Source organism: Engystomops pustulosus, chromosome 7, assembly GCF_040894005.1.
Source record: "Engystomops pustulosus chromosome 7, aEngPut4.maternal, whole genome shotgun sequence".
In the NCBI taxonomy this organism is placed as follows: Eukaryota; Metazoa; Chordata; class Amphibia; order Anura; family Leptodactylidae; genus Engystomops; species Engystomops pustulosus.
The window spans coordinates 19,566,319-19,578,225 of NC_092417.1; the positions used below are offsets into that span (position 1 = coordinate 19,566,319).

The following is an 11,907-nucleotide window of genomic DNA, read 5'->3' on the forward strand; positions in this document are numbered from 1 at the left end:
ATAGCCAGCCCCCTGCCCCAGTATATAGCCAGCCCCTGCCCCAGCTTATAGCCAGCAGCGGGGGAAGGTGAGCTTTGATATATTATTTTTTACTCGAGTATAAGCCGAGTTTGGGTTTTCAAGACACTTTTTGTGCTGAAAAACTAGGCTTATTCTCGAGTATATATGGTACATATGGTACATTTGATTAGTACATCCCACGACATGTCCTACTCACGCCTCAAGTAGATTCTTCACAGCTTCTATTTTCTAAAATGATAGGTTTTAATAACACTCTGTGGAGGCAGAGAAGATGTTCAGAGTTTCTACATTATGACAATGGCTATTTTCAACCTCTACATAGCATATTGTTAAGATTTCTGTAAAAATATATTTAGTTGGATGACATCTTTAGCTAGATTATTTCTTATGGTGTCTTTGACATCTTGATTTCTAACACTGTAGATGATGGGGTTAAGCATAGGCGTCACAGCGGAGTAGAAGATAGAGATGGTCTTGTCAATATCTGGAGAGGAACGAGAATGTGGACGTAAATAGGTAATCAAAATGGTGGAGAGCGCTTTATACCTTCCATGAGAAGAATCGATCTTGAAGATGGTGGACAGAATATGAATATATGAAAACAGACTGAATAAAAAAGAAAAAGTTCCAACAATTCCGGCTGAAATATACATTGCTATCTCGTGAAGCAAAATATCACTGCAGGAGATTTGCAAAAATGGCGGAACTTCACAGAAGAAGCGATTGACAAAGTGAGAGCGACAGAAGGACATCTGGAAGGTATAGATAACATGTATTATGGAATTGATAAAACTTGAAGTCCATGATACAGCAACCAGACAGATACACGTCCTCCTGCTCATGATGGTGTTGTAGTGGAGAGGTCTACAGATGGCAGCAAATCTATCATAGGCCATGACGGCAAGTAAGAAACACTCCGTACACCCAAGAGTCAAATGAAAGTGCATCTGGACACCACATTCTAGTAGAGAAATACTATTGTCCTCGGTTAGTGTGTTCACCAGGATTTTAGGGACCACAGTGGTAGTGAAGCAAATGTCAATGAAGGCCAAATTAGTAAGGAAAAAGTACAAGGGGGTCTTGAGCTTTGGATTGATCTTCACCGCAATAATCAGGAGGAAGTTTGTGAACAATGTTATCAAATACATCATCAAAAATGCAAGAAAGCCAAAAACCTTCAAGTGAAATGGAAAATTGGACAAACTGAAGAGAATAAATCCACCTAAAGAGGTCTGATTAAACTGATCCATTACATATAATGGGTTACCAGACCTCTAGCTCTGCCTACTTCCTAGCCTTGGGCTAAACCTCAGGCAGAAACTGGATTGTGTTCCCATTTGTATGACAAACCAACAAATAGACACAAGACAGATAACAAAGTAATGTCAAACAAACTAGGTCAGTTACCAAGATGACAGAAAGGTACAAAATCTAAAGGCAGAAGAATGGTCGAGGTTCAGGCAAAAGGTCAGAATCATAGCAAAATCATAGCAGAGTAACACATAATCTTACAAGCCAAAGACAAAGCTAATAGCAAGTGAACACACAGAAGAGGATTAGTGAAGTTACTGGATGTTAATCTTGAGACACACTCCATTTGACATTTCTTAGACTGTCTTTGGAGATTAGCTGCTCATCACATTTATTAAAGTTACTATGTGCTACAATTTATAAATCATACTGCAGTAGGGAATAACAAGGAATAGGAAGAACATAAGGAGTGATCCGTATTAGCATTGAAGGTTTTCAAATTAAAGCATCTTCCAGGAGAAACCCTTTGAATGCAATGGAAGAGTTTTAAGATGTGGAAAACAATATTTATCCCTCATAATTTATCCGTTTTGTCTCCTTATGGGTTACATCTGATGGCATCTACTTACTGTATTAGCACATTGGTGTGAATAGAGGGAAAATGCTTCTGATGTGACATTTTATATTTTTGTACAAGACCTCTTATTGGCTTGGGAGCAATTACTGAGCTGAGAAATGTAATGTTTTAAATGTATAAATATTGCACCGGTTTCTTCTTTCCTTGTGGGAGGTAACTTTTAATTAGGATTTCTCTAAACAGTAAAGAAAGAACAAAAGTGACCTACATTTCAGCTCTTCTATGATACACTGCCTTATCTACACCATGTACAATCTCCTCAGCTCCTCCTGCTCTATATCATTCTGCTTGCAGATAGGCCACTATGTATAATCTGCTGAGCTCATCTTGCTCTTTAACATGCTGCCTACAGATAGGTTACTGTGTACAATTAAAATGACCTGCAGGTAAGGTGTTTACTAAATTGTGCATCCAGAAAGCTTCATGTGAATAGTTATAGAGGGCCTGATTAGTTCTCCTATGTCATATTTAAACCCATTTCGCCTCTAAGATTGGTTCTCCCCTTTATGAGCCCTCATCCCCTTCATCTATGTGCTCAGCTATCCTGTAATACAAGGTAACACCTACTTTCCAGAAAGGGTGTTTGTACATGCGTTTCATTTTGCTTAGTTACCTCAATGATACCCTCTTCTTTTTATCTATAATGTTGCAATGCTGTAAACTCCTGGGGTATTACATGCTGTCCTATTGGCTGGCACCCTGGAACTTTCCAGAGGCTGATACCTAGAATATGTAAGTAGAGATTCAGCCCTGGTTCTTTTGCTGGAGATTTTGGAGACAAGAGACGCACCTTATATTTGTGCTGCTGATGTAGAAGAGCTGACGCAGATGAAAAGCAGGTTGCCCAGCTCTGCAGACCACTGCTGTGCTGCTGATAATAAGTTCCCACAACTGAGCAAGAAAGAAAAGTGGAAGTGGAAGTTTCTGTATCATTTCAGTTCAGAAGTCTCTGGCCAACATATTTTACTGCAGTTTTAATTTTCCCTTTAATAACATAGGCTACTATTTTTCCTGTATTGTCTTTTTATTTTTTTAGTGTGAAAATGCTCACATATGAGCTTGTTTTTAGTGCTTAATTATTGAATGATGGTATCTATTTGGCATTCCTAGTGGTATGATGGACCAACAAAGAGACACAAGACATAACAAAGCAATGTCAAACAAACTGGGTCAGTTACCAAGATGACAGAAAGGTACAAAATCAATAGTCAGAAGAATGGTTGAGGTCCAGGCAAAGGGTCAGAATCTTAGCAGAGTAACACAGAATCCTACAAGTCAAATGCGAAGCTAATAGCAAGTGAATACACAGAAGAGGAGGATTAGTGGAGTTTCCTGCATTAGTGGAGTTTTAGACGGCGCTGTAGTTTCCTACTTCTCCTGTTCTAGCCGCTAGCAGGGGGAGCATGAACCGGTCTCCGCGTGTCAGAGACCCTAGGGAGAAGGGAGATGCGGTTCAATACTACTTCTCCATTCTCCGCTCCTCACAGCATTACGCTTAAGGAGCGTGATGCAGAGAGGAGCAGAGCTGGCACCATGGCCGGCTCCATAGATTTGGCGCTTACGTGACCGCCGGGTCTAAACTGGTTAAGTAGAGATGCTAAGACCTAGTAAAGCTCTGATCAGAATCCCCTGTCACAGGCAGGAAAATTTGTAAAAGTAAAAAAAATTAAGTAAAATAAAAAAGTGAAAATGTCCCCCAGGGGTCTTTTGTGAGCTTATGGGGGACATATAAAGTAAAAACACACATACACACAAAATATTCATAAATATTCATAAAAGAACAAAGACATTTCCCCATATAATAAAAAAATCCCCCTCTACACTACAAAAAGCACTGCCATAGTCGCCCCGTTCGCTCAAGACTGTACATATTATATAACAAAACAACCAAAACAAAATAGTGAATTTACTAATAATGTTTTGAGTTAATTTGAACATTTTATAAAATGTATAATAAATTATAAAAAAAGCCTTTTTTTATTTTTAATCCCAAATAAAAATTAAAAAAAATGGTTAAACTTTTATTACCTTTTTAACTACCTGTATGTGTAATGAAAAAAAAAAAAAACACTACAAAATATTTTAAAGAGAACCCGTCATGCAAAATAACCCTCCTAAACTAAATATATTTTCATAAACTGCCATTAGAGAGCTTTGCCTCTATCCCTTCATTGTCCCTCTACATGACTGTAAACCTAAGCAATGAGGTCCTAAAGCTGTATGCAAATGAGCTGTGAAATGTCCAATGAAGCATTAGCATATTCAAGCTGTCCACTCTATTCATGAGTGGGAGGCACAGCCACACCCCCAGTGCTTGACTGACAGCCTGTATAATGATGTGAGGCTGTATATTGATGTGCTTCCTGGTGCTGGTGGCCACACCCCCTGCAGCCTGTGTGTGTATAGGAGAGATACAGCAGCTCCAGGCAGCCATGTTACAGCAGAACATGTCAGATTCATGTGTAGCTGATGTCTGTGTCTATGTGTATTAGGAGGATGCAGCATGTCAGCAGATGCAGCACACACACTAGCAATTCTTTACTATACATTACACACAGACATGAGCAGGGGGAGGAGAGGGGAGGGGTAACAGGAGTGACATAACTGCCTCTGACCATGTGACCAGCCTCATTTACATAATAAAGTAAAGATAATTTTATAATGATTAATGTATGAAATAACTAGATAAAGGCTGGGATGGGATCCTTGTGAGCTGCTCCAACAGGTAGAGGTGACAGGACAAGTGACACAGACCTGATGACAGGTGTCCTTTAAGGTAGTAAAATACCCGGTCACTACAGCTTATTCAGGCCGCATCGCTAAGGTTAAGGGACTGCTCAACCATTTATACAAAATCATGGGGCACATTTAACAAGGCACTGGCGCCAGTTTCTGTCAGACTCTGCACGTTCTTTTAGGTGCAAACCAGTGGCGTAACTAGGAATGAGTGGGCCCCATAGCAAATTTTTGGCTGGGGCCCCCTGCAACCATAGGTCCTTAGTGTTACATGGGTTTCCACTATCTTTTTCTATAATGGAGGGGAATAACAGACACCGGCAGTGGATGAAGCTCTGCAGAAGGTCTCTTTATACCCTGTTTACTGTATTAATAGATGTAATAATAATGCTGCAGAACCCCCGACACATGCACCACCCGCTGCAGAACCATCTGATACATGCACCACCCGCTGCAGAACCCCCGATACATGCACCACCCGCTGCAGAACCCCCGACACATGCACCACCCGCTGCAGAACCCCCGACACATGCAACACCCGCTGCAGAACCCCCCAATACATGAGCCAACTGCCGACGGAACCCCTCAACACACAGGCTAGCTGCTGCAGAACCTCCCTATTTACACTTAAGCTGTTGCAGAACATTATTATACACAAATCAGACAGAATAATGTCACCTAAAGGGGCTGTTACTGCTTAGTCTGAACGTGCATCACATTTATCACTGACCGCACCGCATTTATTACTGACTGCATCACATTTATTACTGACCGCTCCGCATTTATTACTGACTGCTCCACATTTATTACTGACTGCTCCACATTTATTACTGACTGCTCCACATTTATTACTGACCGCGCCACATTTATTACTGACTGCTCCACATTTATTACTGACTGCATAACAATTATTACTGACTGCTCCACATTTATTACTGACTGCTCCACATTTATTACTGACTGTATCACATTTATTACTGACTGCTCCACATTTATTACTGACTGCATAACAATTATTACTGACTGCTCCACATTTATTACTGACTGCTCCACATTTATTACTGACTGCGTCACATTTATTACAGACTGCACCACATTTATTACTGACCGCAACACATTTATTACTGATTGTATCACAACAGCTGCTGCAGAACCTCACATTAATGTAGAAATGCAGTGGGTGGTGGGGGAAGGTATGAGGGGATGATGCAGAGGGGTCTGTAAGGGACACTCAGGAGCTTCTTAGCTGCTCCTGCACACAGGACACTAAGGGGTTAAGGCAGAGTGTGAGGAGACACTGGGGGGAGGGAGCACTTAGCTTTAGCTGATTCCCGGCTGCTATGGGGAGGCTGCTGCTTCTCTTCAGGTGCCGACAACTCTCTCAAGTTGAGTCTCCCGCGCTGCTGACATCCCGAGCAGGGATTGGCTGCCGATAGTCTCCTCCCCTCCCTCTCTCCCTCCTGATATCAAGATCCTCCGTGCAGACTGCATGGAGCAGGAGGATGGTGCCCGCCCCTATATACAGCCCTGTATCTCTGCGGTATCGCTGTGCTGCCCATTACAGGGGCGTAACTACAGCCAGGGGCCGAGTACGGGCCCCTGATCCTGCCGGGCCCCGTAGCAATTGCTACGTCTGCTACGGCTGTAGTTACGCCCCTGGTGCAAACTACTTGCATGTGTATTTAAAAAGTGTCTGTGAAACTTATGTGTTGCACGCAACCATTTTGTGGCGCAGCTGCACTAGTCATCATACAACACAAATTAGGGGGCAATCTGGTTCTCAGTTGGACCGTGCGCCGAATTTATCATGCAAAGTCCTACAGAACTGTGTCGCATGCCCCATGTTAAAGGTGCACCAAAGTTGGTGCACTCTTTCAGGGCAGTGCAGGGGGCGCCAGATTTATGAATCTGGTACTCCCTGCATACTACAAAGGCAAACTACATATAGTTCAGTTTCCCTGTTCTTAGTTAATGTGCCCCTATGGACCTACTGACCCATTCCAGACGATACTTTCAAATAACACTCAGACACCCCTTCACAATCATAGATATCCATGTGCAGCAGCTATTAAAGAAGTTCATAGAGTTTATTGGACATAACTAATTTTGGGGCTTTGTGTGAACTATTATGTATGACACCATTGATACCTTTACCAGTATACTTTACAAACTGCCACCAAGTGCTTGAAAGAATGGAACAATCCAGTATATGACAATCATTGGTTAATGGAGTGGCTGCAGGTCAGTATTTTCCAAATTTGTTAACATTTTAGATAAGCAGAATCTCCAAAGTGTTACCCCTCTGGTTGTAAACCAAGGGGTATACACCATTTTATTGCCCGATAAGTCCTGACCACCTCATGCCAGTGTGTAAATTCATCATTCAATCTATTATTAAGAGTTTTAAGATATTAGGAAGTCCCTATAGGTCAGTGGTGGTGAACCTATGGCACTGGTGCCAGAGGTGGCACTCAGAGCCCTTTCTGTGGGCACCAGAGATGACTCCAGGTATCTTCCTGCAGTCCCAGACAGCCCAGGACTTGCTGTGCACAGAGCTATATTAAAGTGACAGTGCTATCTGGGACTACTGGAAGAGTGGGAAGGTGTGGACAGATCTGTATTATCATTGGAGCTACTGCTCCGACCCTGACAATTCTTCCTGTTTATGGGACCCTGGGGGGAAGCTACAATGATCATCCAAATTTCTTCCATTTTCTCCTTTATCGGTGTCCTTAGGGTGCTGGTATTAATTAAAGCTGTGACAGAGAAGGGAGTATAAATCGCAAATAAATGTATGTGTTGGCACTTTGCACTAAATAAGTCGGTCTTGGTTGTAGTTTGGGCACTTGGACTCTAAAAGGTTTGCCATCACTGCTATAGGTTACCCTAATTTTATGTCTAGAATAAAACAGAGATCAGAAGTCAACCATGTGGATTTTAGGTATGCCATTGTGATTTATGCTGCACTGGAAGTAAACTTGTGGAAAATCTAAACACCTAGAGGAGAGGCAGTTCTACCATCACCATAAACAGGGGCATCCTCTACACCTAGAGGAGAGGTGGTTATTAGAGATGAGCAAGCACTAAAATGCTCGGGTGCTCGTTATTCGAGACAAACTTTTCCAGATGCTCGAGTGCTCGTCTCGAATAACGAGCCCCATTGAAGTCAATGGGAGACCCGAGCATTTTTTTGCTAAAACAGAACAGTAAAAGAACAGTGCTTAATTAAATATTACAGATGTTTCCTGATTAGAGATGAGCGAGCACTAAAATGCTTGGGTGCTCATTATTCGAGACGAACTTTTCCCGATGCTCGAGTGCTCGACTCGAATAACAACCCCATTGAAGTCAATGGGAGACTCAAGCATTTTTCAAGGGGACCAAGGCTCTGCACAGGAAGCTTGGCCAAACACATGGAAACCTCAGAAAATGATGGAAACACCACGGAAATGGACAGGAATCAGCAGGGGCAGCATGCATGGATGCCTCTGAGGCTGCTTAAACGCACCATTATGCAAAAATTATGGGCAACAGCATGGCCATGACAGAGTGACCGAATGAGGCTAGATAGCATCTAAAACATCCAATAATTGACCCTGACACTAGGGGACTACATGCAGAAGCAGCGGCAGCAGCTGCAGGCTAGAGAGTGGCATGGCGACATACCCCAAATGGACTCAGGCTTCAAACCAGTTTAAAAAATTCCTTCTGGCGAGAATAACATGTAGCACTGTATGTAACAGTATTTTGCCTGGTTAAGGCGGCAGAGAGGAACCAAAGGAGGTGAGCAAGAAGCGCTGAAATGATTTCCTATGTGCAAAAAAGATTGACGGTATATTTAGTCGATAACACAGCATGGTGGCGACAATGTGACCAAGTTCCATAGCGTATCTGGTGAAACACCTGAAAAATAAGCCTGACCAGCTCGTTTGATAAGGGGACGACATGTGGAGGAAGCCATGGAGACGACTTCCATGACTAAGAGTGACAGTATGGGGCATCCATATTGCTTCTATGATTGAAACTTCAGGTCTCCAGCATGGCGGCGACAGATGCGCCGAGTTCCATTATGTATCTGGTGAAACACCCGAAAATTGTGCCTGACACAGCTCGTTTGATAAGGGGGCGATGTACGGAGGCAGTAAAGTAGTAGTAGATTAAAGGTGCTGCAGTTAAAACTATGTTAGTTGGATCTTGGGATGGAGCTGGCGGTCCGCTGCCAGGCGAGTTTTCGTCTGTCCAAGCCCCTGTCTCTCGGGTCCTCCCCAAACAGCACTTCTAAGAACCTTTTGTATAAGATCAAGTGTAGTAGTGTTCTTATAAGTTTTGGTTATGGCGGGTGAGGGGAATGTAAACAGATGTGCAAGAAGCGCTGAAATAATATCGGTAAATGATAAAAGTTTGCCAGTATATTTTGTGGATAACACAGCAGGGTGGCGACAAAGTTAACAAGTTTGATGTGGAAGCCATGAAAACAACCCAAAATTCTGCCTGACACAGCTCGTTTGATAAGGGGACGATGTATGGAGGCAGTAAGGTAGTAGTAGAATAAAGGTACTGCAGTTAAAACTATGTTAGTTGGATCTTGGGATGGAGCTGGTGGTCCTCTGCCAGGCGAGCTTTCGCCTGTCCAAGCCCCTGTCTCTCGGGTCCTCCCCAAACAGCACTTCTAAGAACCTTTTGTATAAGATCAAGTGTAGTAGTGTTCTTATAAGTTTTGGTTATGGCAGGTGAGGGGAATGAAAACAGATGTGCAAGAAGCGCTGAAATAATATCGGTAAATGATAAAAGTTTGCCATCGTATTTTGTGGATAACACAGCAGGGTGGCGACAAAGTTAATAAGTTTGATGTGGAAGCCATGAAAACAACCCAAAATTCTGCCTGACACAGCTCGTTCACTAAGGGGACGATGTATGGAGGCAGTAAGGTAGTAGTAGATTAAAGGTGCTGCCGTTAAAACTATGTTAGTTGGATCTTGGGATGGAGCTGGCGGTCCGCTCTCAGGCGAGCTTTCGCCTGTCCAAGCCCCTGTCTCTCGGGTCCTCCCCAAACAGCACTTCTAAGAACCTTTTGTATAAGATCAAGTGTAGTAGTGTTCTTATAAGTTTTGGTTATGGCGGGTGAGGGGTATGTAAACAGATGTGCAAGAAGCGCTGAAATAATATCGGTAAATGATAAAAGTTTGCCAGTATATTTTGTGGATAACACAGCAGGGTGGCGACAAATTTAATAAGTTTGATATGGAAGCCATGAAAGCAACCCAAAATTCTGCCTGACACAGCTCGTTTGCTAAGGGGACGATGTATGGAGGCAGTAAGGTAGTAGTAGATTAAAGGTGCTGCCGTTAAAACTATGTTAGTTGGATCTTGAGATGGAGCTGGTGGTCCGCTGCCAGGCGAGCTTTCGCCTGTCCAAGCCCCTGTCTCTCGGGTCCTCCCCAAACAGCACTTCTAAAAACCTTTTGTATAAGATCAAGTGTAGTAGTGTTCTTATAAGTTTTGGTTATGGCGGGTGAGGGGAATGTAAACAGATGTGCAAGAAGCGCTGAAATAATATCGGTAAATGATAAAAGTTTGCCAGTATATTTTGTGGATAACACAGCAGGGTGGCGACAAAGTTAATAAGTTTGATGTGAAAGCCATGAAAAGAACCCAAAATTCTGCCTGACACAGCTCGTTTGCTAAGGGGACGATGTATGGAGGCAGTAAGGTAGCAGTAGATTAAAGGTGCTGCCGTTAAAACTATGTTAGTTGGATCTTGAGATGGAGCTGGCGGTCCGCTGCCAGGCGAGCTTTCGCCTGTCCTAGCCCCTGTCTCTTGGGTCCTCCCCAAACAGCACTTCTAAGAACCATTTGTATAAGATCAAGTGTAGTAGTGTTCTTATAAGTTTTGGTTATGGCGGGTGAGGGGAATGTAAACAGATGTGTAAGAAGCCCTGAAAAAATATAGGTAAATGATAAAAGTTTGCCAGTATATTTTGTGGATAACACAGCAGGGTGGCGACAAAGTTAACAATTTTGATGTGGAAGCCATGAAAACAACCCAAAATTCTGCCTGACACAGCTCGTTTGCTAAGGGGACAATGTATGGAGGCAGCTATGTGGACGACTTATGGAGGCAGCTATGGAGATGACGTGTGGAGGTAGCAATGGAGATAACGCGTGGAGGCAGCTAAAAAGATGAAATGTGGAGGCTGCTATGACAATTTAATTTGGATAGTGCCTGCATGTGGCAGTCCAAAAAAGTTTTAAAACCAGAGGAGCAGGTAGGTGGTCCTCCAGAAAAATTAAATAGATTGAGTGCCTGTATGTGGCAGTCCAAAAAAGTTTTAAAACCAGAGGAGCAGGTAGGTGGTCCTCCAGAAAAATTAAATAGATTGAGTGCCTGTATGTGGCACTCCCAAAAATTGTTTTAAACAGAGGACCGGGTAGGTGGCCCTCCAGAAAAATTAAATACATAGAGTACTATAGCTAGAGACAGTTGGCCCAGGCAAAAAATAGCCAGTTTCCTCTGCTTTAGTGTACAAAGAGGAGGAGAAGGAGGAAAATGAGGAGGAGGAGTGCATAAATTATTCAGGTTGAGCTTCCTTCACCTGGTGGAGAATGGAAATCCTGAGAAATCCAGGCTTTATTCATCTTGATAAGCGTCAATCTGTCAGCGCTGTCAGTCGACAGGTGTGTAAGCTTATCGGTGATGATGCCACCAGCTGCACTGAAAACCCGCTTGGAAAGGGCAGGCAAGAACCTCCAAGGCGTACAGCGCCAGTTCGTGCCACATGTCCAGCTTTGAAACCCAGTAGTTGTTTGGAGCTGTGTGATCTTTTAGGACGATGGTATGGTCAGCTACGTACTCCCTCACCATCTTTCTGTAACGATCAGCCCTACTCTGCCGAGACTGGGGACAGGTGACAGTGTCTTGCTGGGGTGACATAAAACTGGCAAAGGCCTTGTAAAGCATACCCCTGCCAGTGCTGGACAAGCTGCCTGCTCGCCTACTCTCCCTTGCTACTTGTCCCGCAGAAGTACGCCCTCTGCCGCTAGCGCTGTCAGAAGGGAAATACTGTGCACCAGGGCCTGCTGGTATTCATGCATTCTCACACTCCTTTCCTCTCCAGGGATGAGAGTGGAAAGATTTTGCTTGTACCGTGGGTCCAGGAGAGTGAATACTCAGTAATCGGTGCTGGAATAAATTCTTTGAACGCGAGGGTCACGGATAAGCCAGCCTAGTATGAAATCTGCCATATGCGCCAGAGTCCCAACGC

The 11,907-nt window shown here is 43.4% G+C and overlaps 1 protein-coding gene across 1 annotated transcript; it reads right to left on the bottom strand.

The window, feature by feature from the left end:
• Positions 1-350: 350 nt before the first annotated feature.
• On the bottom strand, positions 351-1,271 carry LOC140070070 (olfactory receptor 5G3-like). The gene has a single exon (XM_072116401.1). The coding sequence runs from the start codon at positions 1,269-1,271 to the stop codon at positions 351-353; it is 921 nt and encodes a 306-aa protein (XP_071972502.1).
• Positions 1,272-11,907: the final 10,636 nt, after the last annotated feature.

What these genes read in the sequence shown, in the direction of transcription:
- LOC140070070 (XM_072116401.1), bottom strand. Translation starts at nt 1,271, where the DNA reads ATGGATCAGTTTAATCAGACCTCTTTAGGTGGATTTATTCTCTTCAGT.